The sequence below is a fragment of the Stenella coeruleoalba genome (assembly GCF_951394435.1).
Source record: "Stenella coeruleoalba genome assembly, chromosome: 5".
NCBI classification, from domain to species: Eukaryota; Metazoa; Chordata; class Mammalia; order Artiodactyla; family Delphinidae; genus Stenella; species Stenella coeruleoalba.
In genome coordinates this window covers 32,768,672-32,793,364 of record NC_137150.1, presented here as the reverse complement: position 1 = coordinate 32,793,364, position 24,693 = coordinate 32,768,672, and the positions used below count along the sequence as shown (strand labels likewise).

General features: G+C 53.0%; 1 protein-coding gene across 2 annotated transcripts in view; it reads right to left on the bottom strand.

The window, feature by feature from the left end:
- The window catches only part of SLCO2A1 (solute carrier organic anion transporter family member 2A1), a 78,212-nt gene extending 75,539 nt beyond the window's left edge, over positions 1-2,673 (bottom strand). For both annotated transcript variants that reach the window (XM_079922618.1, XM_079922619.1), the window contains exon 1: positions 2,080-2,673. In XM_079922618.1, the coding sequence (XP_079778744.1) occupies positions 2,080-2,175 (96 nt within the window). In that variant the 5' untranslated portion in view covers positions 2,176-2,673. The remainder of the gene's footprint in view (positions 1-2,079) is intronic.
- Positions 2,674-24,693: the final 22,020 nt, after the last annotated feature.

Here is a 24,693-nt window from a genome sequence, read left to right as displayed (position 1 = left end):
CGACATGTGCAGTCCATACCCCCCTGGCAGGGTGCATGGCAGCCACCAAACCTCTCACTGGGAGAAGGAAATCTCTCATCAAATAGCAAAGCCCCCAGAAGCCAGCCCTACCCCCTGGAAGAAATGACTTCAGGGAGTTTAACTAATGGAATTCCAGCCCCAAGATGTGCCTTGAGATATCCAGTCTCCTACCTGGTTTCAGGCGGATAAGTGAAGCTAAGTGGAAGTTGCTCCTAACTCTGGTCTTAGAATTACTATGGATCAACGGAGGCAATGATTAAAGGAATCTGGTTTTTAGAGTTCAGAAAAACTCCTAACTGGTATGAGCCTTCCGGAGGCCAATTGGCCTGGGCCCAGGCCTCAGGCACATGTGGCTATATCATCAGCATGTGATACATTATCTTATTTTTATAGATCTTCAAAGAAACTGCTGCCATAAACTCATTTATTTTAGGGACTCAGGGCGGGTCTAAATGGATCAGTCTCGTTTGGCGTTACCCTCGCTGTCAGCTGTCCCTCCTGCTCCCAACGCTAAGAGTGGTGAAAACAGAGAGAGTTGCCCCCACCCTGGCTCCCTCCTGGGCCTCTCTCTTTTCAGACCACCCAACTGTTGCCCCTGCCCTTTCCTCCCAATTCCTAATTTATAAACCCCAAGTTTTCCACAATTCTCTGCTGAAACTTCTCTAAACTCCTTTAAATGATGGAACCAAAACCACACACAGTGTTCTCATCAGGGTCTGGCCAAAGGTGAGGAGATTTGAGGATTATTTTAAACTATCTCAAAATTTCTATGTGTTATTTATGTCCAACCATGGAATCAATTCAACCTTTATTTAGTGTGGTGTGGGGAACGAGCAGAAGCAGGAGTGGGGAGCCCAGCTCTACTGCTAACAATATGAGTAAGTACATAGATGGGCTCCACTGTGACCTCCAGATCCTTTTCTGTTGGACACACATAACTGGTCCACAGAGACCCCCATCCTCCATTTGTATGTTCTGGGTTCCCCTTAATTGCGCCACTGGAGGCATTACCTAGCCCCATCTGATTGTGGGCTTGCCAGAAACAACCTCTCTGCACCATAATTCCCACCCTGACCCCAAGGAGCCTGTGACCTGGGCTTTACAACCTCCCACATCCTCACCACTGGAGGTGCATTCCTCAGTTGCTTCTGCCCTGCCAGAAGAGGCAAAAAAGCCCGAGTGTGGATTCAACCATTCCAGTCCTCTTGGACCTGTGATGGGGTGGAAAGCATTCCTGACCCCCTGGGGGGTCCTCACCACACTACTGCCTACACCTCTTCACCTACTCCCCATAACTTGCCAGGCACCTGCCTAGACTTTACGGAATAGACTGCGAAAGCCGCTGCTTTCCTGGGGCCAGTTCCGGACCAGGAAAGCTGGTCCAAGAGCTGCAGTGTTGGTTGCCAGCCTCGGGGGAATTCTCAGCATTGCAGGCAGCAGCCCGTTCAGGTAGCAGAGCTCACGCACTGCCGCCCTTGGGGAAGACGAAAGCCTAGCGGAGAACAGCCCTTCTGCCAGCCACCCAGTATGAGATGGGCTCTGATATTCATCTCAGAGGGACCCCAGCCTGTCCCCTACAAGGTGCCAGACACGGGCAACTCCAAGCCCATTCCCTTAACGAAGTAACTGCCCACAGGAGCCCAAAAAGGTGCCCCGGAGATGTTCTTTTTCAAAGAACAGAACAATTCCCTCGGCTAGTGCCAGGACTATCTGAATAGATAGTTGGCCCAATAAGCAAGTACTTTCATCGCCCTGTTTCCTACCCTGACGAGGGCGTGTGAGCACGCGCGCGAGCACATACTCGCACAAACACATGCACACACGCACACACGCCCAGCACGCGCTTCCCTGGCCAGGTGCCTCCTCGCCGGCGGCGCGGGGCCCGCGGGGATGCGTCCCGGAGCGTGACACCGACGGATGGACGGCGGGGGAGGGAGCCCGCCCGGAGGGAGCCCGCCCCCCCAGCGCCTCCCGAGCGGCCGCAGCACTGACGCCGGGACCCCGCCGAAGGTGCGCCCGGCGCGGCTCGGGCCAGGACGTCCCGGGTTCTCCGCTCACCTTAACGTTGCTGAAGATAGAGCGGGGACAGCGGCCGGCTCGGCCCGCAGAGGCGCCGCTGCCCTGGCGCGCGCCGGGCTCGGGTAGGAGCCCCATGGTGGCTGCAGCGCGGGGCCCGGGGCGGGAGGCCGGGCGAGCGGGGCCGGGACGCCTGGGCTGCGGCGGGCGGCCGGCGAGTGGCGGTTGCGGCGTTGGTGGCCGGAGGAGGCACGCGGCGCGGCCGGAGGAGACTGAGCGCGAGGGTGCGCGCCCAGAAGTTTTATAAGTGGCCGCCGCCGCCACCGCCGATGATGAAACGCGCGCTCCCTCCTCCCTCTTTCCCTCGGGTGTCAAGGGCGCTGCGAGCCCCCGCCCCGCCGCCGCCCCCTCAGACAGGTGTGACGCGGTGGCCGGCTGCGCTTGACCTCGTTCCGGCCGGAGTTGTCTCCGCGCCCGCAGCCCTGCAGGGACCCGCGAGGCTCGACCGCCCCGGGAGAAGGTCCCGCCCGCTGGAGGGTGGGGGCGGGAGGTGGCGGGCCCCGGGAGGGGGAAGTCTGAGGGAGGGGGCGGGAGGCTGCTGAGTGGGGTGGGGGGGGCGCCCGGGGCGCTGACGGGGCGGGGTGAATGCCGCGGGCCCGCAGACTGCAGGGGCCCCGACAAGGGATCGGCAGGGCTGCGGGGGCCGGAGGAGACTGGCGGAGGAGCGAGGGGCGCCGGGGGGGCCAGCGGGAGCCAGGGGCGTCGGAGAGGCGCCGACGCTTGTGAAGGGAAGCGGAGACTCCGCGCCCCTCCCGACGCGCTCAGGAAGGTTTACGGAGTCGGTTTCTGCTTGTTTGCACTCGTCCAAAACCTGGGCTCTCAGTTCCGGTGATGGCTCTGAGACTTGCCGAGGCTCTGTTTGCGTCCAGGACTGATTTATATTTAAACTGCTCTTTGCTCTGTAGAGGGGCCTGGTAACAAAGGTGGAGAGGTGGGGGCCGCCCCGGGCTGCGCCTGGACTCTCTGGACGGGAGCCAAGGTAAACTGGAGGTGCTGTCGAGTGTCAGCATGGCTGCGCCTGGCCTGGAGTGTTGAGGGGAGGCGTGGGAGGTCGTGGACAAATGGGATGCACCCACTGATCTTTTCAGGGCTGGAATGAACAAACGCTTACTTTTTTTTCCCCAAGATCTTTTCCACCAGGAGAGGTAGTGCAGAAAAGAGAAAGAAGGTGACACTTTCACGAGAAGGGTAAGAAGGGTCTGCCCAAAGCAGCTGCAGTAAGGAATCCAGTTCTGGGGGTATTTTTCTAACTCCCTAATTCCTGTAGTTATCTGCAGAACCAACCTCTTCAAGACCCCACCCTCACATCCTCCTCCTAGCTATTCCTAGGAAAAGATGCCCCTCAACTCCCAGGAAGATTTGGCTAAGACAGGGGCCACAGGACAGATGGACCATGTAGGTTTCTTACTTCTACCCAAGGCCTGATGCCTTTCTGGGCCTGGTCTGGGCTGTCCGATGTCCAGGGGCTTCTCCTTTCTACCTGTGGCCCAGGACCCTGGACACAACAACACACAGTGCTGGAGGAAAAGCCGCTGGACAGTGGGTGGCCTTGGGCCACTTTACTCACCCACAGATCGAGGGGCATCAGCGAGGCTTTCCAGAGCCCTGCAGCAGCCCCAGATCCAGAGTAGGCATGAAACTCTGGTCACCAGTAAGCCGTCTCAGAGAACTTGCAACACAAGAACGGCCTTCCCCACAGAGCACTCAATGTGTGCTGGGCGCTGGGCTGTAGCAGCCATGATGGACTGTGCCAGGCATTCTGCTGGCACCCCCAGGCACGATGCCACAGAACCCCAGCATTAGCCCAACGGTTATCAGCACTGTCACAATCTGGATTTTACGGATGATGATGAGGTCAACCAAAAAGAGTGACTGGAAGTCATACCCCCAGTAAGCGATGCAGCTGGAACCTGAACCCTGCTTTCCTGACTCCAAAGCCCAGACTTGCAGCACTATGCCCTTTGAAAAGCTATCTATCCCAGCAGCCCCATCTCACAAGTGAAACCAAGCAGAGACCAGAGAAGGCCCAGGCCAAGGTCATGGTCACATTAGGGCCACCATGACTGGAGCCTCTTCCTCAAACCTTGAGTGAGTCCTTGCCATGGTCCTCTGACAGAATCCTAGGCAGGGTCGGCCTCTCTAGCCCTCACCTTGTCCTGATCCATTCATCTTGCCTCTGCCCACTGTCAGGACTAGCATCATCTTTAAAGAAAAGGTCTATTCAGAAATGCCCACAGATGGTTATCTGCCATCATCTGCCTTTTCTATGGGGGAGTGCAGCTAAATGTAATGGAGACCCAGCTGAAGTTGGGGCCTCAATGAGATTTATTTGTCTTTCATAATAAGAAGCCACTAGTAGGTAGTCTAGGGGTCATGACCTAGGTCCCTTCAAGATTCCTTAGTGTGTGACTCCCGTCCTTATGGCTGGCTCATCATCACAAGATGCCTGTTCCACCGCCAGCCTCCTCTCCTAATTCCAGGGAGGAAGTGGAAGACAGAAAACAGGAAGGGGCCGTGAGCACATCAGGGAAGCAAATCTCTCCTGTGCACGCTCAGCTACCTTTCCTTAAGGCTTGTTGGCCCAAACTGGGTCACATGGTCACCCATTAGAAGGCGGCTAAGAATTGTAGTTAATACTCTAGCTGCTTCCTTTCAGCGTCTACACATAGGGTAACCCATTTCCCTCAAAGAACACCCCCAGGGTCTGTTTCTAAGACTCTTCCCAGATCCTTTGATTTCAGCAAATACTTTTTAGCACTAGAAAAACAAAGCACAAAGACAGTTCCTTGTGAACTCTATGAACTCAGGGTGGGGAGTGAGGAGAGGAAGCATCAGTGTGACCTAGGAAAAGAGCTGTTGTGCACATCTGCTGTGGGAACACAGAAGAGGGGTCCTAACTCGTCCTGGGGCAGCAGGGAGGTTTCCTGGAGGAAGTGACTTTCAAGCTGAGCCCTAGGGACTGCCAGGATTGGGAGGATTAAGGTGAAGGAAGGTAAATCTGCTCCATGATTTCAGTCTGGCTGGAGCATGAGACCTGGGGACCGTGGGAAGGTGTGCGGTGAAGAGGTTGGGACACGAGCGGCATGCAGTGAAGTGTAGGTCTTATCCCCAACATAATGGACAGCCTTTAAAGGCTTCTGAACAGGGGGTGACGTGGGCTGTTTGGCATTTTACATGGGCCTTTCTGGCAGCGGGGTCACAGTGCAGTGGGGCAGTCTAGAAGGCATCTCAGGAGCTCTGCGGGGATGACTCCCAGGGTCTGACTTGGGCAGCCTGCATCAGTGACACCAACTACTGGCAGAGGGGACCAGAAGGGGCAGCAGCAACTGGGGGAATGCGATGCGTCCTCCTAGGTTCCTTTTGAGTTCAGATGGCCTGGAGCACATGCAGGCAAGGCGTCCAGCAGGCAGACTGGTACAGGGGTCCAGTGCTCAGGGCGGACGCTGAGCTAGAGATTGTGGCCTGGACATCTGCATGGAGGCAGTGGGTAAGCCTCAAGAAAGGATGAGTCTCCTGGTGAGAATGTGTTGGAGAAACAGGTCCAGGACCAGCCACAGCAACATCCAGGTCACGCAGGGGATGGAGCCAGCAAAGGAGACAGAGGGGAAGAGTCCAGCATGGAGGGAAGTAAACCCGAGAGTGCATGTCCACATGTTGATATAGCCCCGGGGTAGTGTTTCAAGGAGGAGGAGGTCAGGAGCATGCCTAGGACGGTGAGGAGGGAAGATAAGACCCAAGGATGGCCATCGGGCTGGCTATAGGCTGGCACCGAGGACCTTGGCAAGTATTTCCGGTGAGTGATGTGAGCAGAAGCCAGACTACGTGGGCTGAGGGGGAGCTGGAAGGGAGAAAGTGCCAACGGAGGCCGGCAGAACTTGCCCGAGGAGTGCAGAGGGAAGAAGAAAGATAAAGGAGCTGAGCAGCTTCTCATCTCAGCCCTGAAACCTCCTGCTTTCTCTCCGCTTGAAACTGGAGCAGTTACATGTCCCGCCTCCAGGCTTTTGTTCATGCTGTTCCTCCTGCCCTGCTGCCTGCCTCATAGCACTGGGCTTCTACCCTTCAAGGGCAGCTCCTGTTACTGCCTATTCTGGGCCCCCATAAAAACAATAGAACCTGTCACATACAGTATCCCGTGTCGCTCACGAAACTAGAGGTCATTATGCCCATTTCACAGATGAATAAACTGAGGCTTGGGGCTCTTCCCCAACACATACCATGTGTTCCTGCCTTTATTTTCACAGGTTCCAGTGGAGACAATACATGTGTTGCTGAGGGCACAGACCCCAAAGTCAGACATAGATGCCACTACCCTTCACAAGCTGCGTTACCTTAGTTGGCCTGCTTAACCTCTCAGCTTCTCTGTGCCCATCCTGGGGCTGTTATAAGTGTATGAGGTGGTGCCGAGAGTTCCTGGTGCTGGTGTGGGAGCTGCCGGTGCCTGGTGGTTGGTGGAATTGATGATGTTCTCTTGCTCCAAATCAGCTGTGAGCTCCTTGAGACAACGGTTCTGTGTTCATTCTCTTTGCATCCCCCATTTGGCCGAGCACATCCCGTTGCTTTAAAATGTTTATTTAATGGAACTGAGCTGAAATGAAGTCCAAAAAGACCCAGTGACTGGGAAAGGCCTCATTGCTCCTGAGGCCTCCAAGCCCTTGCTGTCTCTGTCAACCCCCTACTGCCTGCATTCCGGGCCCCTCCCTTCTGCCCCCTGGAGGCCTCCCTCATCAGCCTTGTCGTCACTGGAGGCTGGCCAGGGGCCCCTCGGTATGTTTATCAGTCCCCGAGCCACACCCAACACTCCTGCAGCCACTAATGGGGGTCTGTTGACAATTTGGACACAACTACGATCTTGCATTAACTCTGCCCACCTAGCTCCTTGTGTGCCAAGTTGGGGGGGGGGGTTGTGGTGAGGGGGGCCCAATGACCACCCCATCACCAAGGTGGAGGGCACCCCTGCAGCCAAGTGCTCCACCACGTTGTCAGTGACACTGGTGGGGAGGCCCGGTCCCCTGTGAACCGCCCTGGCCACTAGTTTATATTTTTATTGGACAAACATGCAGTGTTGACAGTCCTTGCCCCGTGCTGGCACAATGCTGATTCATTTAATCCTCAAAACAGCCCAATAAGAGGGATTACTTTTATTAGTGCCATTTTATATTTGGAGAAACTGAGGCACTGAGAGATTAAAAGAACTTGCTCAAGGCCACACAGCTAGGAGGTAGCAGAGCCGGGATTCAAACCCCGGCCTCTCGGTATAGAGTCCCAGCTCCTGGGGGCCTCCGCTCGCAGCGTTCGGGCAGGACAAGTGTAGTCCCCCACTGGATGCACCTTCAGGGGTCCGAAGACACCTTGGGCCTCACCCATCCCTGCCCCCTCAGAACCTCCGCTGCCAGCAACACACCCAGCCCAGAGTGCTCTCCCTGAGTGGGGGTCTGAGCACAGCCCAGGGCCTCCGGGACCCTTCTAGATCCAGCTCTGAGGGCCCTCCATCCCTCTCCCCTCTACCTGGCACCTTCCCTCCTGCAGCACCTGCTGCACGCCATTCTCTCGGCCACTGGGCCCCTCCCGGGGTTGACCTAGCTCCCCACTCCCCATGAGAAAATGCAGCAAAGAGAGGAAGGGGCAGGGGTCCCACTCCTGGGACCCCAGCTGCGTCGCATGTTACCTGGGGTACACCAGTGCTCGTTCAGGGTGGGGCACACAGATGGGATGTTTGCTTTCTTCCGGGAAGGGCTTCTCAAGGCCTTGGTGTCCTGTTCCAGCTCTAGGTCTCACCCAGTGCAGGTCGCTCACTGCTATGGCAGGAGATGCAGCAGACGCAGGAAAAAGAGAGACCACAACAGGGCTGGCCCTGCACCCCTCCCTGTGAGTGAGGAGCCCAGCCAGGCCCCATCCTCTGTGCTCCATCAACCCGGGTTCAGGTTGTCCCCAAGCGGTGTTATCATAGCCCGTCCTCCTGCGTGATCACCAGCCAGCCTCCCTGCAGGGCTCGGACTTCACCGTCCTGATCCTGCTGGGGGTCATGCCACACACAATCACGAGCATCTAGAGTGCCCTTGGCCCCTGAGGGCCTGGGGCCCGTGGATCCTGTTGTTTGGATGTTACCAAGTAACCAGAAAACCAATGCTTTGTCTCTTTGCCATGACGCTTGTTTTTGAACTGTTTGTTAATCTTTATATTATAGTCTTTCAAAACTAATTTAACTGTGTTTGAACTGTACTCCACCCATCATCCCACACCACTGTTAAAACTTTACTCAGGTTTCTACTTTTCCCGTTTCTTTCCAATAAGCATGTTTCTACTTAGAAAGATCACAGTATAGCATTTAGCTCTTACTTTTTACAATAAGCATTTTTCCACGTTGACAGGGGCTTGTCACTATCTCTTTGAATGGCTGAGTGGGCAACCAGGAGTTATTTAAGCCCTCCGCTGTTGTTGAATGTTGGGGGTGTCTCTAACTTTTGTCTTTTACACACAGGGACTTGATGGATAACTTTTTGCAGAAAGCTCTTTGCCTTTGGACTGCTGGCCAGCAGTGTAATTCAAACACCTCTAGATATTTTCCTCTGTGATATTCAAAATCATTCCTCCTGCTGCATTTCTACCCCTTAGGTCTTGTCTCCTCACCAGTGACACCCCTCCTGGCCCCTGTAGAGGAAAGCCAGCACCCCAGGGGAATGGCCTGACTTGCTACTGTAAAGTCCACCCAGGCCCTGGGAACCTCCTAGGGTCTTTCTTGTCTCCAGTAGCCCAGACAAAGCCCTGGAACTCAGAGAGCCAACTCAGGGCTGATCCCCAGATGCCAGGTGGTGTGGCTGCCTTGATCCGACACTCTGTCCCCCATCCCCAGTTCTGGAGAAGGAACTGTAGGCACCTTGTGTGGGCACCTTCCCGGAGAGAGCTGACTCCTCACCTGTATAGTCAAGGCATTGGGCTCCATGGTCCAAAGAGGGACCTCTTGTTCTCCCAGCTCTGTCAGCTTACTGGCTGTATCACCTAAGACAAGTTGCTCAACCTGTCTGTGCAGCGCTAGCTTTCTCCGAGCTGCGTGGGGAGTGAGCAGCTCCGTGGTGGTCACCATATTGTTACCCTTGTTGTTTTCTCCTAAGCCAGCAGTGCTCCCTCCTAGGCCCTGATCCCTCCTCAGTTGTTCCCTGCTTTCCCCTTCGGAGGCTTCCTTTCTCCAGAAACATCTCCCCAGAGGCTTCTGCTCAATGGAGCCTGGGAGACACTTAATCCAGCCCCCTCTGTGGAAGCTGAGCCTGGGTGGGGCTGTCACCTGTCACCCCAGGCCAGAGGTGGTTGAAGGCATGAGGGGCCCAAGCCTTCCCATCCCTAAGGAAGCATAACTGGAGCCCCATCCTCCCCTAATGTTGGGGATGGAGTTGGGGGTCCAGCAGGGGAACTGCAGGATTAGGCCTCCTTCCAGGCCCCGTGGTCTCTCCTCACCGTGGTGTCCCCTCTGTGTGCACTGGGAGAGGCCAAGTGTCCCAGTCCCAGCCCTGGAATTCCACACCCTCGCCTGGGAGCCCAAGGCCTGGGCTCTGTCGTGGCTGCAGTGTGAGGGTGCGCGCGCGCGCACACACACACACACACACACACACACACACACGTGTTTCCTGCTCAGAGGTACCCATCCTTTCCTCACCCTGCCCTCTCCTTGAATCTTCACACCTGTCCACAGCAGGGTCACCCCACGGAAGCCCCAACGAGGACACGCGCTGCGCACCTTTTCCATTTCCTAAAGTTCCCACTTGGCCTGGATGACGTCCCTCTGGGGCACCTGGATCCTACTCTGCTCCCTGTCTGTCGGGCTGTGGGTCGAGGTCTGGCCTCGCGCTCCCACTGGTCCCGCCTCGCTTCTGGAAGGAATTTGCTCTTTCGTCAGTCTTGCTTCTTCACCCATATCTCCTCCTCCTGTGTTTATCCAGGTCTGTGGCCTCCTCACCGGAAAGGCCTCCAGCTCCCTGTTTCCTTCCCTCCCACCCTCCACAGCTCCCAAGGGTATTCTGGGGCCTGCTTCTGTCTCCTTCGAGGAGAGGGAGTGGGCCCTGCCTGGCTGTGCACACACCCTCCGGCGCTGTTTGGACTGACCCCATATCAGGTGGATTGTGAACCTTTGGGGCAGGGACCAAGTGTAAACATGTGCGCAGACAGCAGGATGTCACCCGGGGGACAGAGCAGGAGCCCGACTGTCACTCGGGTGGGAGCAGCTCGTGGGGACACGCTTATCACACAGACCTCACTTCCCAACTGGACAGAGCTTGGCCTTCCCAGCTCCCGGGCCTGACCTGACGGCACCAGTGCTTCCTCTGACAGCTACCCGTTCTGCTGCTCTGCCCTCTGCCTGCCCACGCTCTGCCAGGAAGCATCAGCTCTGCGTTCTCAGCGGTACACTTTGGGGCCTCCAAAGCTCCGTGGGGTCCTTCCCCTGCGCTGGGGTCCCTAACACACCCTGGGCCCTGGGCCCTGTTCCCCGTGCGCTGAGTCACCTGATGAGGTCACTGGGAGTCAGGCCTCCTCCCTGTTCATGGGTCACCAGGAGCGATCGCCTGGGGGTGTGGCCCCATTGCTGGGAATTCGGGAAGAGAATGTTGACTGCTTCCGTGCGCAGCCAGCTGGGGAGGAGGTGGGGGCGGGTGACCGGGCAGGATTTGAACCCAAGGCTGGGGAGTCCACAGCTCCCTCACACTGGGGTGTGGTGGGGACTCCTGCTCTGAGAGCCTCCCTCTAGCCACAGTAGTAGGAATGATGGCCAGAGAAGTGGGCATCTCCGGCTGGCCCCTCCCCAGATCTGTCCCACTTCTGGTGGAAGCACCCGACCTTCCTTTGGGGTACCCCCTCCCCACTCTCAGGTTATGAGGTTAGGTGGGTGGACCCTGCTGGGGCAGAGGGCATGGGGCCTGGCCCTCTACTGGAGCTGTCAGGACAGCATGTTCTCTCCTGGGGCTGCCAGCAGGGGGGGTGCCTCCCTCAGGGAGGGGTCTGGGGCATTCTGGGAGAATCTGTCCCAGGATGCGACCATTGAAGGAGCAGGAATGTGGTACAGAGGTCACTGAGGCCTGTGACTGTGTCCTTCAGGCCCTGGGTCCCGCTGGACCTCAGCATCTGGATGCTGTGATTCTGTGAGCCAATTTAAGCTGTGTGGTGCTGGATTTCCTGTTGCTGGCATGTAAAAAGTGCTAATGAATCCAATAAACCAAGGTTTGGACAACACCAGGCAATTCACAGAGCAGCCTCAGAGCTAGGATCTCACTTAACCTGGGAGCTGCCTTGCGAGGCAGGTCTGGTTGCTACTACCCTTCTTTCAAAGAACGAGAACGAAGGCAAGAGGTGAGCGTGGCCTGGTACCTAGGTCTTCTGAACACAGACCTTGTCCTTCTGCTGGGTCTCAGGTGTCAAGGAGCCCTAATGCCATGCTGGAGTCGTGCCCTGGAGGTTGAAGACACAAGTGTGGAAGCCGGACTGCCCAGCACCTGGTGAGACGGCCGAGCTGCAGAGGCTCCGAAAACATGTGGAGAAACAGCTCCGTGGGTGTACACGGTCACTAAAATCATGTTCACGAAGAATCTGCGATAATACGGAAAACGCTGTGTCATGATGTCAAATTAAAAATAGGACAAACCGGGGGCTTCCCTGGTGGCACAGTGGTTGGGAGTCCGCCTGCTGATGCATGGGACACGGGTTCGTGCCCCAGTCCGGGAAGATCCCACATGCTGCGGAGCGGCTGGGCCCGTGAGCCATGGCCGCTGAGCCTGCGTGTCTGGAGCCTGTGCTCTGCAATGAGAGAGGCCACAACAGTGAAAGGCCCGCGTACTGCAAAAAAAAAAGGACAAACTTATAGATTACACACACACACACACACACACACACACATATAATACTTGCAATTATGTTTTTCAAAAAGCTTGTGCATAAAATTTTTTAAGACTAAAAGAAAATACAGCAAAATGTTAATAAAGATGATCTTTCCATGGTGGAAATGTGAACTTTTTAACTCATTTTTTCTACATCTTTCTCATTTCTATGATAAATTTACTTTACAATGAATCAAATATAAGCTTTATAAAAAACAAAAGAAAGAAGGAATCACTTGGTCACACAGCAATTTTCCATAAGTACCATTTTCAGAATTGAAACCAAACCGATCCCTTGTCTGGAAGGGCGTCAGGGAAGCTACTCCTGGTCCAGCCCTGCCGTAACCACTCTCCCCTGGTGCTCAGGTTCCAGTCAGTGAACGCGGCCGAAATTCACATGCATCCTGTTCCCTCCTATGAGAGCTTGGCTACTCGGAGGGCTCACGTCACACCCCTGCTAGGCGGGGGCCCCCCTCATGGTGCACTCCAGCCCACAGCAGCCTGTGGGGAGCTCCGGGCATTGCCCCCATTTCACTGGGGGGGTAAAACGAAGTTCAGGGAGCCTAAAACTTTGCCCTCAGCCCTAGGGCTGGTGAGGGGCAGAGCTGGAACTTGAACTGCAACCCGTCTGATTCCAAAGTCCACACCACTGGCCGTGCTGTGACGTGGCCTCTATTCTAAAACCTTCCTGGGTCACTTGTTTATTTGTCCCTTTCACAAATATTTGCTGAGCATCCGCTATGCCCATGACACAATTTTTATTCACAAAGGAGACTCGGAGGAAATCTGAGACAACTGCATACCCCAGCAGCTCATAATGCAGCCCAGCTGTCCCAAAGGAGAGCGTGTGCAGCCTGGTGGGGTTACAGGATCATCCTCTGGGCAGCGGTCTGAATACACCACAACTTCTATTATAGCTGTTTTCTGTCTAATAATTTTTCATTTCTGTTTTTAAGCATTTATAATATACATGATATACTGATATAGTGACATCCCTATAAAACATACGTGATAAATCTTTGATTGGCATATAATCTTGTTTATATGTTTATATACATGAAACTGTACATTGGGATGATCAGGAAAGGCTTGTGGAGAAGGTGGGAGCTGCACTGGGATGGACTTTATCCAGGCAGAGTGAGAGAAAAGGGCATCAAAGGCAACACGAGAACATCGCCAGCCACAGCCCCATGGGGAGGTGTCCGGCCTAACTCAGGGAGTGGGATTTCGGCTCGGAGCCTACAGAGCATTGGCTGGCCCTGCCCGCCTCTGGGCCCCCGTGTTTCAGCTTGTGTTCACCCAGTCCAGCAGCTAGGCTCCTACCCTGGCCCGGGACATGGCCCTGAACTCAAGATCTTTGAAGCCAGATCCTCTGCCTCCTCCACCCCTAGACCCTCCATGCTTCCTACCAGACCCAACTGCTCCCACCGTCCCGCCCCTTCCAGCCCAGCCCACCTTGAACCCTGGGTCTGTGGTCCCCATCTCCCACCTCCTCAGCCTCTGCCTCTCTGCTCCCTCCACCTGCATCTCGAGGAACTGGCTGCCCTCAGGGCCCACCTCCCTGTGCCCTCCTGGGCGGAGCTGCACACCCTCCAACACCCAGGCCCAGGCAGTGGTTGCGGGGCTGGCTGGAGGCTTTCCCCTGGGCCCCAGAGGCCACTTCCAAGCCTCCTCTCTGTGAGCCCTGCCTCTTGCAAGGCTTGGAGTTCCAGCCCAGGCCCCCTCAGCCCCTCCTCATTTCTGTCTCCCAACCTTCCCCAGGCCCCTCTCCTCATTTTCCAAGGCCGTGACTCTGGCTCAGAGCTTTTCCTCTCGGCCTCCACATCACTGCCCCCGGGCAGCATGGATATCCACATGGACTGACCCCCAGCCCCCACCCCACACCCCACACCCTCAGTCCTTGACCTCCTCCACTTCGGAGGCCTTTCCCTCCCAGCAAAGGGGTCACCTGCAGCCACACGCGGGGTGCCTCGCTCCCCTGGGAGCTGCTCCACCCCCAGAACACCCACATTCTACTCCGGCTCATCACTCTGCACGCAGCCTCGCATTTCACAGAGTCGAGTCACACGGTGCTTTAATGCCTTAGTTCTCCCATTTATCTGTCCCCACCTACTTTCACTTCCTTCCAGCCTAGAAACCAGAGAATTTCCGGCAAGGGCTGTCCCTCTTCTTGACCAAGAGTGACCAACCCTCAGGCTGTGCCCTGGGTCCATCCCCTTCTGCTTTCTTGGGCAGTAATTTGCTCCTTCAGATTTCCTCCCTCCCCACTGCAGCTTCAACTTTCTCTCATTTGTGAACCTCTTCCTTCAGCAGACTTGCTTCTCTTTCCATGTTTCCCCACATGAGTAACAGAGGAACCATTCACCCCTTGGCTTCCACTTGCCTCTGTCCTCTATCTTTGTCCTCTTTTACGGTCAAGCTTCCTGAGATTGTCTCTGTTTTTCTCACCTACCACTGATGGCTCAACCCACTGCAAACTGGCCTGGGGATTTCTCCATCACAATGGACTGCTCGTGACAGGATCACCAGGGACCTTGTTAACTTATTCCCTGGACGTCTGGGTTCTTCTCCTGGCAGGCTCTCCGCAGCCGCAAACACGTGCTCGTGGAGGCTTTCTTCCGGCTTAGTCTGCACACCGCCCCCTCCTGCTTCCCCTGCCCCGACTCCGGCTGCCCTCAGGTTCTTTCCCAGCACCCTCATGGTATGTAGCCCTCAAACACCCATGGGAGAGGCCAAGAATTTGCATTTCTGACAAGTTCCTGGGTGCTGCTGCTGCGGCTGGTCCATGACCACGCTTTGAGAAGCACCACTTTGGAGGAAAGTGCCTTGTCCTGAGCGCCTCAGTGAATAAAGCAGGCTCGTTGCAAAGTGGGGCCCTGCCACCCAGACTGGGAGAAGGTTCTGGCTCCACTTGGGCTCTGCTTACAACAGTGAGGCCCTTGACCTTGGGTTGGACTGACTCCTCTCTTGGCTCAGTTTCCAACTTATTCTTGGTCCTCGTTGCTGTGGCTGGAGAGCAGGAAATAGGTATTAATGGTCATTACTGGTGCTAAAGGTGGAGGTAGACAGCAGTGATGGCCATCCGAGGGTGCTCTGCCTGCCCCGGGGTTAGACTCACACCTTCCTTTCTTACCGCTGCATTTTATCTATGCCACATTCTTTGTGGTTTAAAGGCACACAAAGCTATGCTTCCTCAAAGACCTGAAAAAAGGTATCTAATAATTACATTCAGAATTATTACTCAGTTTCCTCTAAGGCCATGAGCTCCCTCCCCAGCACTCGCTTCTGGGCTGAGGGTCAGAGGACCCTCCGCGCAGGGCAGATGCCCCCCTGAAGAGGAAACAGTGAACTTATTCCTGCTGTAGGAGCTCGCTCCCCAGGGGCTGAGCCTCACAGCTGCCTGGCTCCTTCCTCTCTGCCTCAGCAGCCTTCACTGTGAGCCCCTGCCAAGGGTCTGCCCTGTTTTCCACAGCCGGCGTGGACTGGCGGGCTGATGGTATCTGCACAGGAAGGAAGGCTGGCATGCTCGTGCTCATGAATGCACGAAGCCGCTGAGGCAGGGGTTGAGTTTCTTTGCATGAAGGCTAAGAGTGACACTTTCTTTGGTAAACACTGGAATAACATGGTACTCATTTCCTTACCACGACCCAGATCTGACTCAATCATTCAAAACAGCCACACTTTAATACAGCCTGTGGAGCAGTGCCTGGATCCTTGCCTGGCACTCAAGAGATGCTCGATAAATATTTGTTGAGTGAATGAATGCGTTCACTCCAGTATAATCTGTCCATTCCAAGAGATCTGAAGTGATCCTGGCTACTCTTATCTAAACTGAGTTATTCCTGTTTCTTTTTTTTTTTTAACATCTTTATTGGAGTGTAATTACTTTACAATTGTGTGTTAGTTTCTGCTTTATAACAAAGTGAATCAGTTATACATATACATATATCCCCATATCTCCTCCCTCTTGCGTCTCCCTCCCACTCTCCCTATCCCACCCCTCTAGGTGGTCACAAAGCTCCGAGCTAATCTCCCACTAGCTATGCGGCTGCTTCCCACTGGCTATCCATTTTACATTTGGTAGTGTATATATGTCCATGCCACTCTCTCACTTCTTCCCAGCTTACCCTTCCCTCTCCCTGTGTCCTCAAGTCCATTCCCTACGTCTGCGTCTTTATTCAGGTTCCTGCCCCTAGGTTCTTCAGAACCTTTTTTTTTAAAATTCCATATATATGTGTTAGCATACGGTATTTCTTTTTCTCTTTCTCACTTACTTCACTCTGTATGATAGACTCTAGGTCCATCCACCTCACTACAAATAACTCAGTTTCGTTTCTTTTTATGGCTGAGTAATATTCCATTGTATATATGTGCCACATCTTCTTTATTCAGTCATCTGTCTATGGACACTTAGGTTGCTTCCATATCCTGGCTATTGTAAATAGAGCTGCAATGAACATTGTGATATATGACTCTTTTTGAATTATGGTTTTCTCAGGGTATATGCCCAGTAGTGGGATTGCTGGGTCGTATGGTAGTTCTATTTGTAGTTTTTTAAGGAACCTCTATACTGTTCTCCATAGTGACTGTATCAATTTACTTTCCCACCAACAGTGCAAGAGGGTTCCCTTTTCTCCACACCCTCTCCAGCATTTATTGTTTGTAGATATTTTGATGAAGGCCATTTTGACTGGTGTCAGGTAATACCTCATTGTAGTTTTGATTTGCATTTCTCTAATGATTAGTGATGTTGAACATCCTTTCATGTGTTTGTTGGCAATCTGTATATCTTCTTTGGAGAAATGTCTATTTAGGTCTTCTGCCCATTTTTGGATTGGGTTTTTTTGATATTGAGCTGCATGAGCTGCTTGTAAATTTTGGAGATTAATCCTTTGTCAGTTGCTTCATTTGCAAATATTTCCTCCCATTCTGAGGGTTGTCTTTTCGTCTTGTTAATGTTTTCCTTTGCTGTGCAAAAGCTTTTAAATTTCATTAGGTCCCACTTGTTTATTTTTGTTTTTATTTCCATTTCTCTAGGAGGTGAGTCAGAAAGGATCTTGCTGTGTTTTGTGTCATAGAGTGTTCTATGTTTTCCTCTAAGAGTTTTATAGTGTCTGGCCTTACATTTAGATCTTTAATCCATTTTGAATTTATTTTTGTGTATGGTGTTAGGAAGTGTTCTAATTTCATTCTTTTACATGTAGCTGTCCAGTTTTCCCAGCACCACTTATTGAAGAGGCTGTCTTTTCTCCATTGTATATTCTTGCCTCCTTTATCAAAATTAAGGTGACTGTGTGTGGGTTTCTCTGGACTTTCTATCCTGTTCCATTGATTTATATTTCTGTTTTTGTGCCAGTACCATACTGTCTTGATTACTGTAGCTTTGTAGTATAGTCTGAAGTCCAGGAGCCTGATTCCTCCAGCTCCATTTTTCTTTCTCAAGATTGCTTTTGTTATTCGGGGTCTTTTGTGTTTCCATACAAATTGTGAAATTTTTTGTTCTAGTTCTGTGAAAAATGCCATTGGTAGTTTGACAGGGATTGCATTGAATCTGTAGATTGCTTTGGGTTGTATAGTCATTTTCACAATGTTGATTCTTCCAATCCAAGAACATGGTATCTCTCTCCATCTGTTGGTATCATCTTTAATTTATTTCATCAGTGTCTTATAGTTTTCTACATACAGGTCTTTTGTCTCCTTAGGTGGGTTTACTCCTAGGTATTTTATTCTTTTTGTTGCAGTGGTAAATGGGAGTGACTCCTTAATTTCTCTTTCAGATTTTTCATCACTAGTGTAGAGGAATGTAAGAGATTTCTGTGCATTAATTTTGATCATTTCAATAGATGCAGAAAAAGCTTTCAAAAAAATTCAACACCCATTTATTATAAAACCCTCCAGGAAGAAGTCATAGAGGGAACTTACCTCAACATGATAAAGGCCATATATGACAAACCCACAGCCAACATCATTCTCATTGGAGAAAAACTGAAACCATTTCCTCTAAGATCAGGAACAAGACAAGGTTGTCCACTCTCACCACTATTATTCAACATAGTTTTGGAAGTTTTAGCCACAGCAATCAGAGAAGAAAAAGAAATAAAAGGAATCCAAATCGGAAAAGAAGAAGTAAAGCTGTCACTGTTTGCAGATGACATGATACTATACATAGAGGATCCTAAAGATGCTACCAGAAAACTACTAGAGCTAATCAGTGAATTTGGTAAGTGTAGCAGGATACAAAATTAATGGACAGAAATCTCTTGCATTTCCTGTTTCTTTTAATCCTTCCCTTTTTAAAGTTCTCAGATGGAGCAGAAAACAAATCCTCTTTCATCCTGCCAGGAAACATGAAGCAGTCATGTACAACCAACGCACACATGAAAATCCCTAGCCATGGGCTCCCTCTGCACTCAGCCAACCCAGCCCTCCCTCCATGGGCCCCACCCCAGAGGGAGCCCCGGGCCACCTTCTGATGACCCCCCAGTGGGATGTAAGGGCTGCCTCCCCTTCTCTGGAGATCTAAAGCTCCAGGAATCTGCAAGGGCAGGTGTCGCCTGGTGACTGTGCTGGTGTCCCTCCCCTTGTAGATTCCTCGTGACATGATGTCCCTCGTTCCCAGGCCTCAGGAGATCTGGGGCCTCAAAAGAGGACTAAAAAACAAAGAAGAGCCAGGGATGTGAGCCAGGGGTCAATGAAAGGCAAATGAAAGATGTTTTTAAAGAATTGATTTTGTCGCCAACTTGTAAAATAAACTTGCTTTTTGGAGCCAAGAGTTGGGAAGATTGCACCCAGCTCTGCTTCTTTTCATGCCCAGTTTCTCTTCTTGATCGGGCTCTCAATGCCAGAACCTCACCAATGCAGGCATAGCCCTCCCCTGTAAGGAAGTCACAGTCTTACTGGGCATAGCCATCTTCATCAAAACGGCCATGCAGGGCTTCCCTGGTGGCGCAGTGGTTGAGAGTCCGCCTGCTGATGCAGGGGACATGGGTTCGTGCCCTGGTCTGGGAAAATCCCACATGCCGTGGAGCAGCTGGGCCCGTGAGCCATGGCCGCTGAGCCTGCGTGTCCGGAGCCTGTGATCCGCAGCGGGAGAGGCCACAACAGTGAGAGGCCCGCGTACCGCAAAAAACAAACAAACAAAAAAAAACGGCCATGCAATGTGACCAGGTGGCAGAGGTTAAAGAAATCACTCTACAGCGTGTCATGGTATCATAAATGGTTATTGGTGAATTTAGTGTCATATTTTTCTAGTTTTGAACGAATTAGAAAAAAATTCATAACCATTTACAAAAATGCTAAAGTTTGTGTAGCTAAACTCATGTCAAGTACCCCTTACCGAAAGTGGTCCTTTCTTTGGGCAGTGTTGCCCCAGGCCCCCAACCTCAGAAGACTCCCCGTGTGCCGCTCCAGCAGATGACTGTTGTCCCGCGAGGCCAGCCAGGCAGACAGGGTGCATGCTGGATGGGGTTGGGCAGCACTGCCCAGCTGGGCCATGTGGCCCAAAGTCAGAGCCCCAGGTTTCCCTCTCTGGGCTTGGATGCCTGACTTGTTGGAGCAGAGCCCCTGGAGAAGAGGGAGCAGGAAGTCCGTTCATCAGTCAGCCGAGGCCGGGGTCTGCCTCCCTCCCATCCTGGCCCTTTGCCTCCACAAACAAAAAGCAATGCAGCTCCTCTCTCTCCCATTCCTTCTGTCAACATCTGATGCAGTTCGTGACCTGGCATCTTCAGGGGAACCACGACGAGAAGAAATAGGAGTCAACTTGCCAGCGATTTCAGTCCAGACTGATGTCGAGGGAAATGTGGCTACCACCCCCTTGAAGCTGGGGAGCGGGCAGAAACCCAGTCCTTGACCCCTCCCAGGGCTGACTGGGGCATGGGCACCTCCCTAGAACCCTGTGCTGTGATGCGGGGCAGAGTGTGTTTCAGATGTCGTCTTTTAGAGAAATCATCCCGAAGTGTTTCACAAGCATATGAGTAAACACACCAGCCTAAAGTGTGATACTTTACAGGAAAAACTAATAAGGTTAGCTAAGTTTTCAAATACTGGATATTTTTCAATAAATGTTGATTCCATTTGCATATCTCCAATCCACAAGTATTATTAAGAAGATGTATTATTGAAGATGAAGAATAAAGAAACCTTATTTACTATTTAACTTACAGATGCATACAGTGGTATCATTAACCTGGATAACATCCAGCTCTGAGCTCACGTGGGAATCAGTCACAGTGTCTTTCGCGCCTGAGTGCAATGTTGAGCTGAGGGCTCTTGTCATGCTGCCTTTTTCCTTTCTAAAAATGTGTTCGAGCTACTATAACAAAACAACATAGCCTGGGTGGCTTATAAGCAACAGATATTTACTTCTCATACTTCTGGAGTCTGGAAGTCCAAGATCAAGGCATCAGCAGATTCCTGGTTCATGGACAGCATCTTCTTGCTGTGTCCTCACAGGTGGAAGGGGCAAGGGAGCTCTCTGGGATCCTTTTTATAAGGGCACTAATCCCATTCTTCAGGTCTCCACCCTCATGACCGCATCGCCTCCTAAAGGCCCTACCTCCAAATATCATCACCTTGGGGGTTAGGTTTCAACATATGAATTTGGGGGACACAAGCATTCAGCCTATAGCAATGCACCAAGAAGAGGAAGAAAAGCAAGAGACATGGTGAAAGCATAAACTCAGAGCACTATGCAGCTGGTGACCACTGCAAAAACTGATGCGCTGGAGTGACCTCTGGGGGCATGAGGGTCTGGGTATCAGTAAGATTGTCTAGAGGCTATATGCACTTTCTAGAACCCAAGAGAGGGACATTATGCCAGGAGCGGCCTGGGCCGGCCCACACACGTAGATCATTGACAAACCTCAGTTCTTTACTGCCAGTTACAAGCTGCTTGCAGAGCCTCTGACACTGGATGGCATGCGCCAGTGGATGTAGGTGCCAAGTTAGGGTCCCCAGATAAAATGCCGGATGCCCAGTTCAATTTGAATTTCCAACAAACAACAATTTTTTTTTTTAGTATAAGTATGTCCCAAATACTGCATGGGACAAGCTTATACTAAAATATTATTTGTTGTTTCCTGGAAATTCACATTGAACTTGGTGCCCTTTATTTTTACTCACGAAATCTAGCAACTAGCTACACTGGGTGCCTGACGGCCTTTCCGGACCAAGTCAGGGTGCTGATGACAAGCATCACTCAGATCTGGGGTGTGCCCTGGTCAGGTGACAGCAAAGCCACTCTTGAGTGACCTCCTAGAGAATGGGGCCATTGAATCCATTCCACAAGCGAGGGTCCTCATCCTGCATTTCATCTCAGACACAGGTCAGTGGGGTAAAAATAAACAATAGCCAAATCTAACGTGAAGACTGTGGGTGAAACTGAATCTAGATGCTTTATATCAAACGTGTCACTGTTTCTTTTTCTGAGGTCACAGATGTCAAAAGTTTAATGGGAGGAGGACTTAAAAGAGAGTTCTCTCTATGAACTTTTTCTGTGAATTGGGAAAAGACTACCATTATCTTATTTGAAATGCAGAACGTACCTATTCCAGCCTGAGAAATGTCAAGGATCCACCAGGACACAGCTTGTTAACAGACTTGCAGCACAGACAGACACCTCGGAAGCAATGGGAGAGGAATCCAGGAGAGCAAGCCTCGGGCAGAGCTGAACAATTTCACAGGGACCAGGAGAGGCGCAGCCGACCTGAAGGCAAGCGGTGTTCTGGGGGAAGCGGTGTTGCCTAAGGATGCACAGTATCTGTGGGGGCACACGGAGGCCTGGGGGCTATGTGTGTTTGTGGTGTTGTCATTGTTGGGGGCACTCTGGAGAATGCAGAGCCCAGATGACTGGCCATCAGAGCCCCAGGCCCTGGGAGGGCAATGCGCCAGGGCAAGTCAGGCATAGCCCAAGTGGGAGGGGGCATGGGAAGCTGAGGGTTGCTAACCCAGAGAGAAATCTGGGTCTGCTCATGGCCTGCCCTGCCACACAGAAGGGACCCTTCTAGGAGTAGGGGGGACCTGTCTGAAGGGTTGGAGACTAGAGCTGAGAAGCCCAAGTTTATTACCCTGGGAGAAGTCTTGGGGGGACCCCACGGCCTGTCGGGTGAGTGTGGCCCGAGTGGGAGTGGGCAGGGCCTGCCTGGCTCCTGACCAGGCAGGAGGGGACAGTGAGGTCCATGACAAAGTGGCCACACAGAGGGAGGCACCTTGCGTGGCCTGGGGAAACAGGTGTAGGGAGCCACGCTGTCTGATTTAGACTGTTAGCACATGGGTCAGGGGGTTAGATCCTGCCTTTGCCTGCTGTTGGCCCATTGGCGAGGTATCTCCCACCAATGCCAGGCCTGACAGCTGGGTCGGGTCCCAGCTCCGGCACCATGTCTGTGTTACTTTGGACAAACCATGCCTCCTCTTGGGAGCTGTTTTCTCAGCAGCACAAAGAAGCCCGTTCCATGTGCTCTGGGAAGTCACAGCCTCTCTCATCGGGTGGGCCGTGTTGGCCCAGCACAGCCATTGGCATGGACCAAGCAGGTTCTGAGCCCACGGCCTCCACGCAGCATGGCCTGCCTTGGCACCGGAGCCGGGCACCCACAGCCAGAGCTGCCCCACCTTTCTCGGTGTTTCATCAAGGGAGTCTGAAAGTGAAAACAACAGATAGAAAAGTGAAACCAGCCTCCCCTCCCTGGGGGAAGGGCAAAGCAGCAGCAGCCCAAGTAGCACAGGTAAAGGTCACTCTGTGTCCCTTGAAATGAAAACCCAGAGAAACCTTTGGGACCTACTCATTCCTGTCTTCCATCAGCAGTTCCCGTACGGCTCTGATTCCTGGGACACAGCAGGCCCCGTAGAGGCTCTCATCACAGCCCTGTCAGCCAGGTGACCTGCTGGCTGCACCCCACACCCCCATCCTGTGCCGGAGCCATCTGAGCCGCTGAAGACAAAGGGTCATCTCCCCACACGCCGGCCACACACAGAGTCACACACACGCCTAGACACGCACGGCCACCTGTGCACGGGGCTGCACTCACACCTGTGCACACGACCCAACCTCAGCTACCCCTGCAGCTGTCCCCAGACACAAGCTTGCATGCACCCATCCTGGCATGAGCACGCTCACGTGCATGGACACAGGACACCATGCACTCTGGCACAGCCACCCTTCTTATGTGTGCTCACACCCAGTGCACACACACACACAGACAGGGGCACGGACTCTCTGCCGATGACCATCAAGCCCCTGGGGCTGCCGTTCCTCTGCTGGATGAAGCAGGGACACCAGCTCTCTCCCTCCACTGCTGTCCTGGCATGGTCTCCACCTCCTTCCTGAGCTCGACCAACAGGGCAGGGCCCCATAAATGCATTTTGTTCTGTTTGCACTGACCCAAAGGGCACTTGAGACCCAGCCTTTCAAAGACCAAGCCACCACCTACCAGCTGCTTTTCCCCACACATTTAACATGAAGCGCTGGAGGAACTTGCAACCTGGCCCCCTGGGCTCTTGGGCAAGTCGATATGGTTCTGTTTATTTCCACGTTAGAGAAACTCTTCCAAGCTGCCAGAAACACAGACATTCCAGTTGGTTGGAGTGATGGCTGTTTTTTGGAAAGGAAGACAGGAAGGACAGAGAGAGATACACAGGAAGGACAGAGAGAGATACACAGGCAGGACCTCGGCAGTTGTCCTGAAGTCAGGACGTGGGTTTGGGTTTAACTCTAAGAACAGTGAGCATTTGTTGAGCGTCTGCCCCGCCTCGGTGCCAGCACGACCCCCAGACACCCAACGTGCGTTATCACATGATGCTCACAGCAGTCTTATGGAATAATTCCCATCACTGGCCATTTGAGGAGGATGGTGAGGCTGAGAAGGCCTGTGACTTGCCTGCAGTCCTACAGCTAGTAAGTGCAGGGCTGGGAGGCAAGCCCACATTGTCAGGGACCCATCCATGTGCCCAGGAGACCCCCTCATCCTGCCGCTCCCAGAAGCTGGCGTCTGTGACTCTTGCCCTGGTGGATCTGCCTTTCTCTCATGATGACTTCTCCACACCTTTGCGTGTCTGTCTGTCTGTTTCTCTGCTTCTCACTCTGTGTGTCCCGATTTAAAAACTCCCTGAGAGGGGACCCTCAGTGTCAGGCAGATTCCAGCCGGTGGGAAACAACCTGAAAGCAAAGCCAGCAAAGCACTGGCCAGACTGGGCCCACGCTCCAGCTCCTTCCTTTCCCACAGCGAGCAGCTGCCTTGGGGCAGGGCCCTCAGCTGTGGTCAGGACAGCCAGTCACTCTCGGAGCCCCTGGGGATGGGGCAGAGGCTCCACCGACCACAGATTGTCCGGTGTGGTTTCAAATGCTATGACTGGAAATCTTTCCTGAACATATTTCTTGTTTTCCTGACTTCGTAAGATTCATCTAGTAAGCATAATTGAACATCTACAAAAATTAGTCAGGATTTTATGATTCCTGGGACATCCTTCTGCATTCCAACGGCATCAGACAGCCGAAGCGGAGGGTACGGAGAGCTAACGTGTGGTGGTAACCAGGAAACTCCCTAAACGTCTTTTTAAATATTCCTGATGGGTTATTTGCCTTCATGTTAATATAGAGGCCACAACGAGGAGGAAATTCCCTGGCAGTGGGTTCAACGAGCTTAGGCGGCGCCGTAGTATCCGCTGCAAATGCAGGCAGGCCCCCTGGGAGAGGCGGCTTCCTTCCCCCAGGACCTTCCAGCCCAGGCTGCAGAGGGCCGCCCGCACG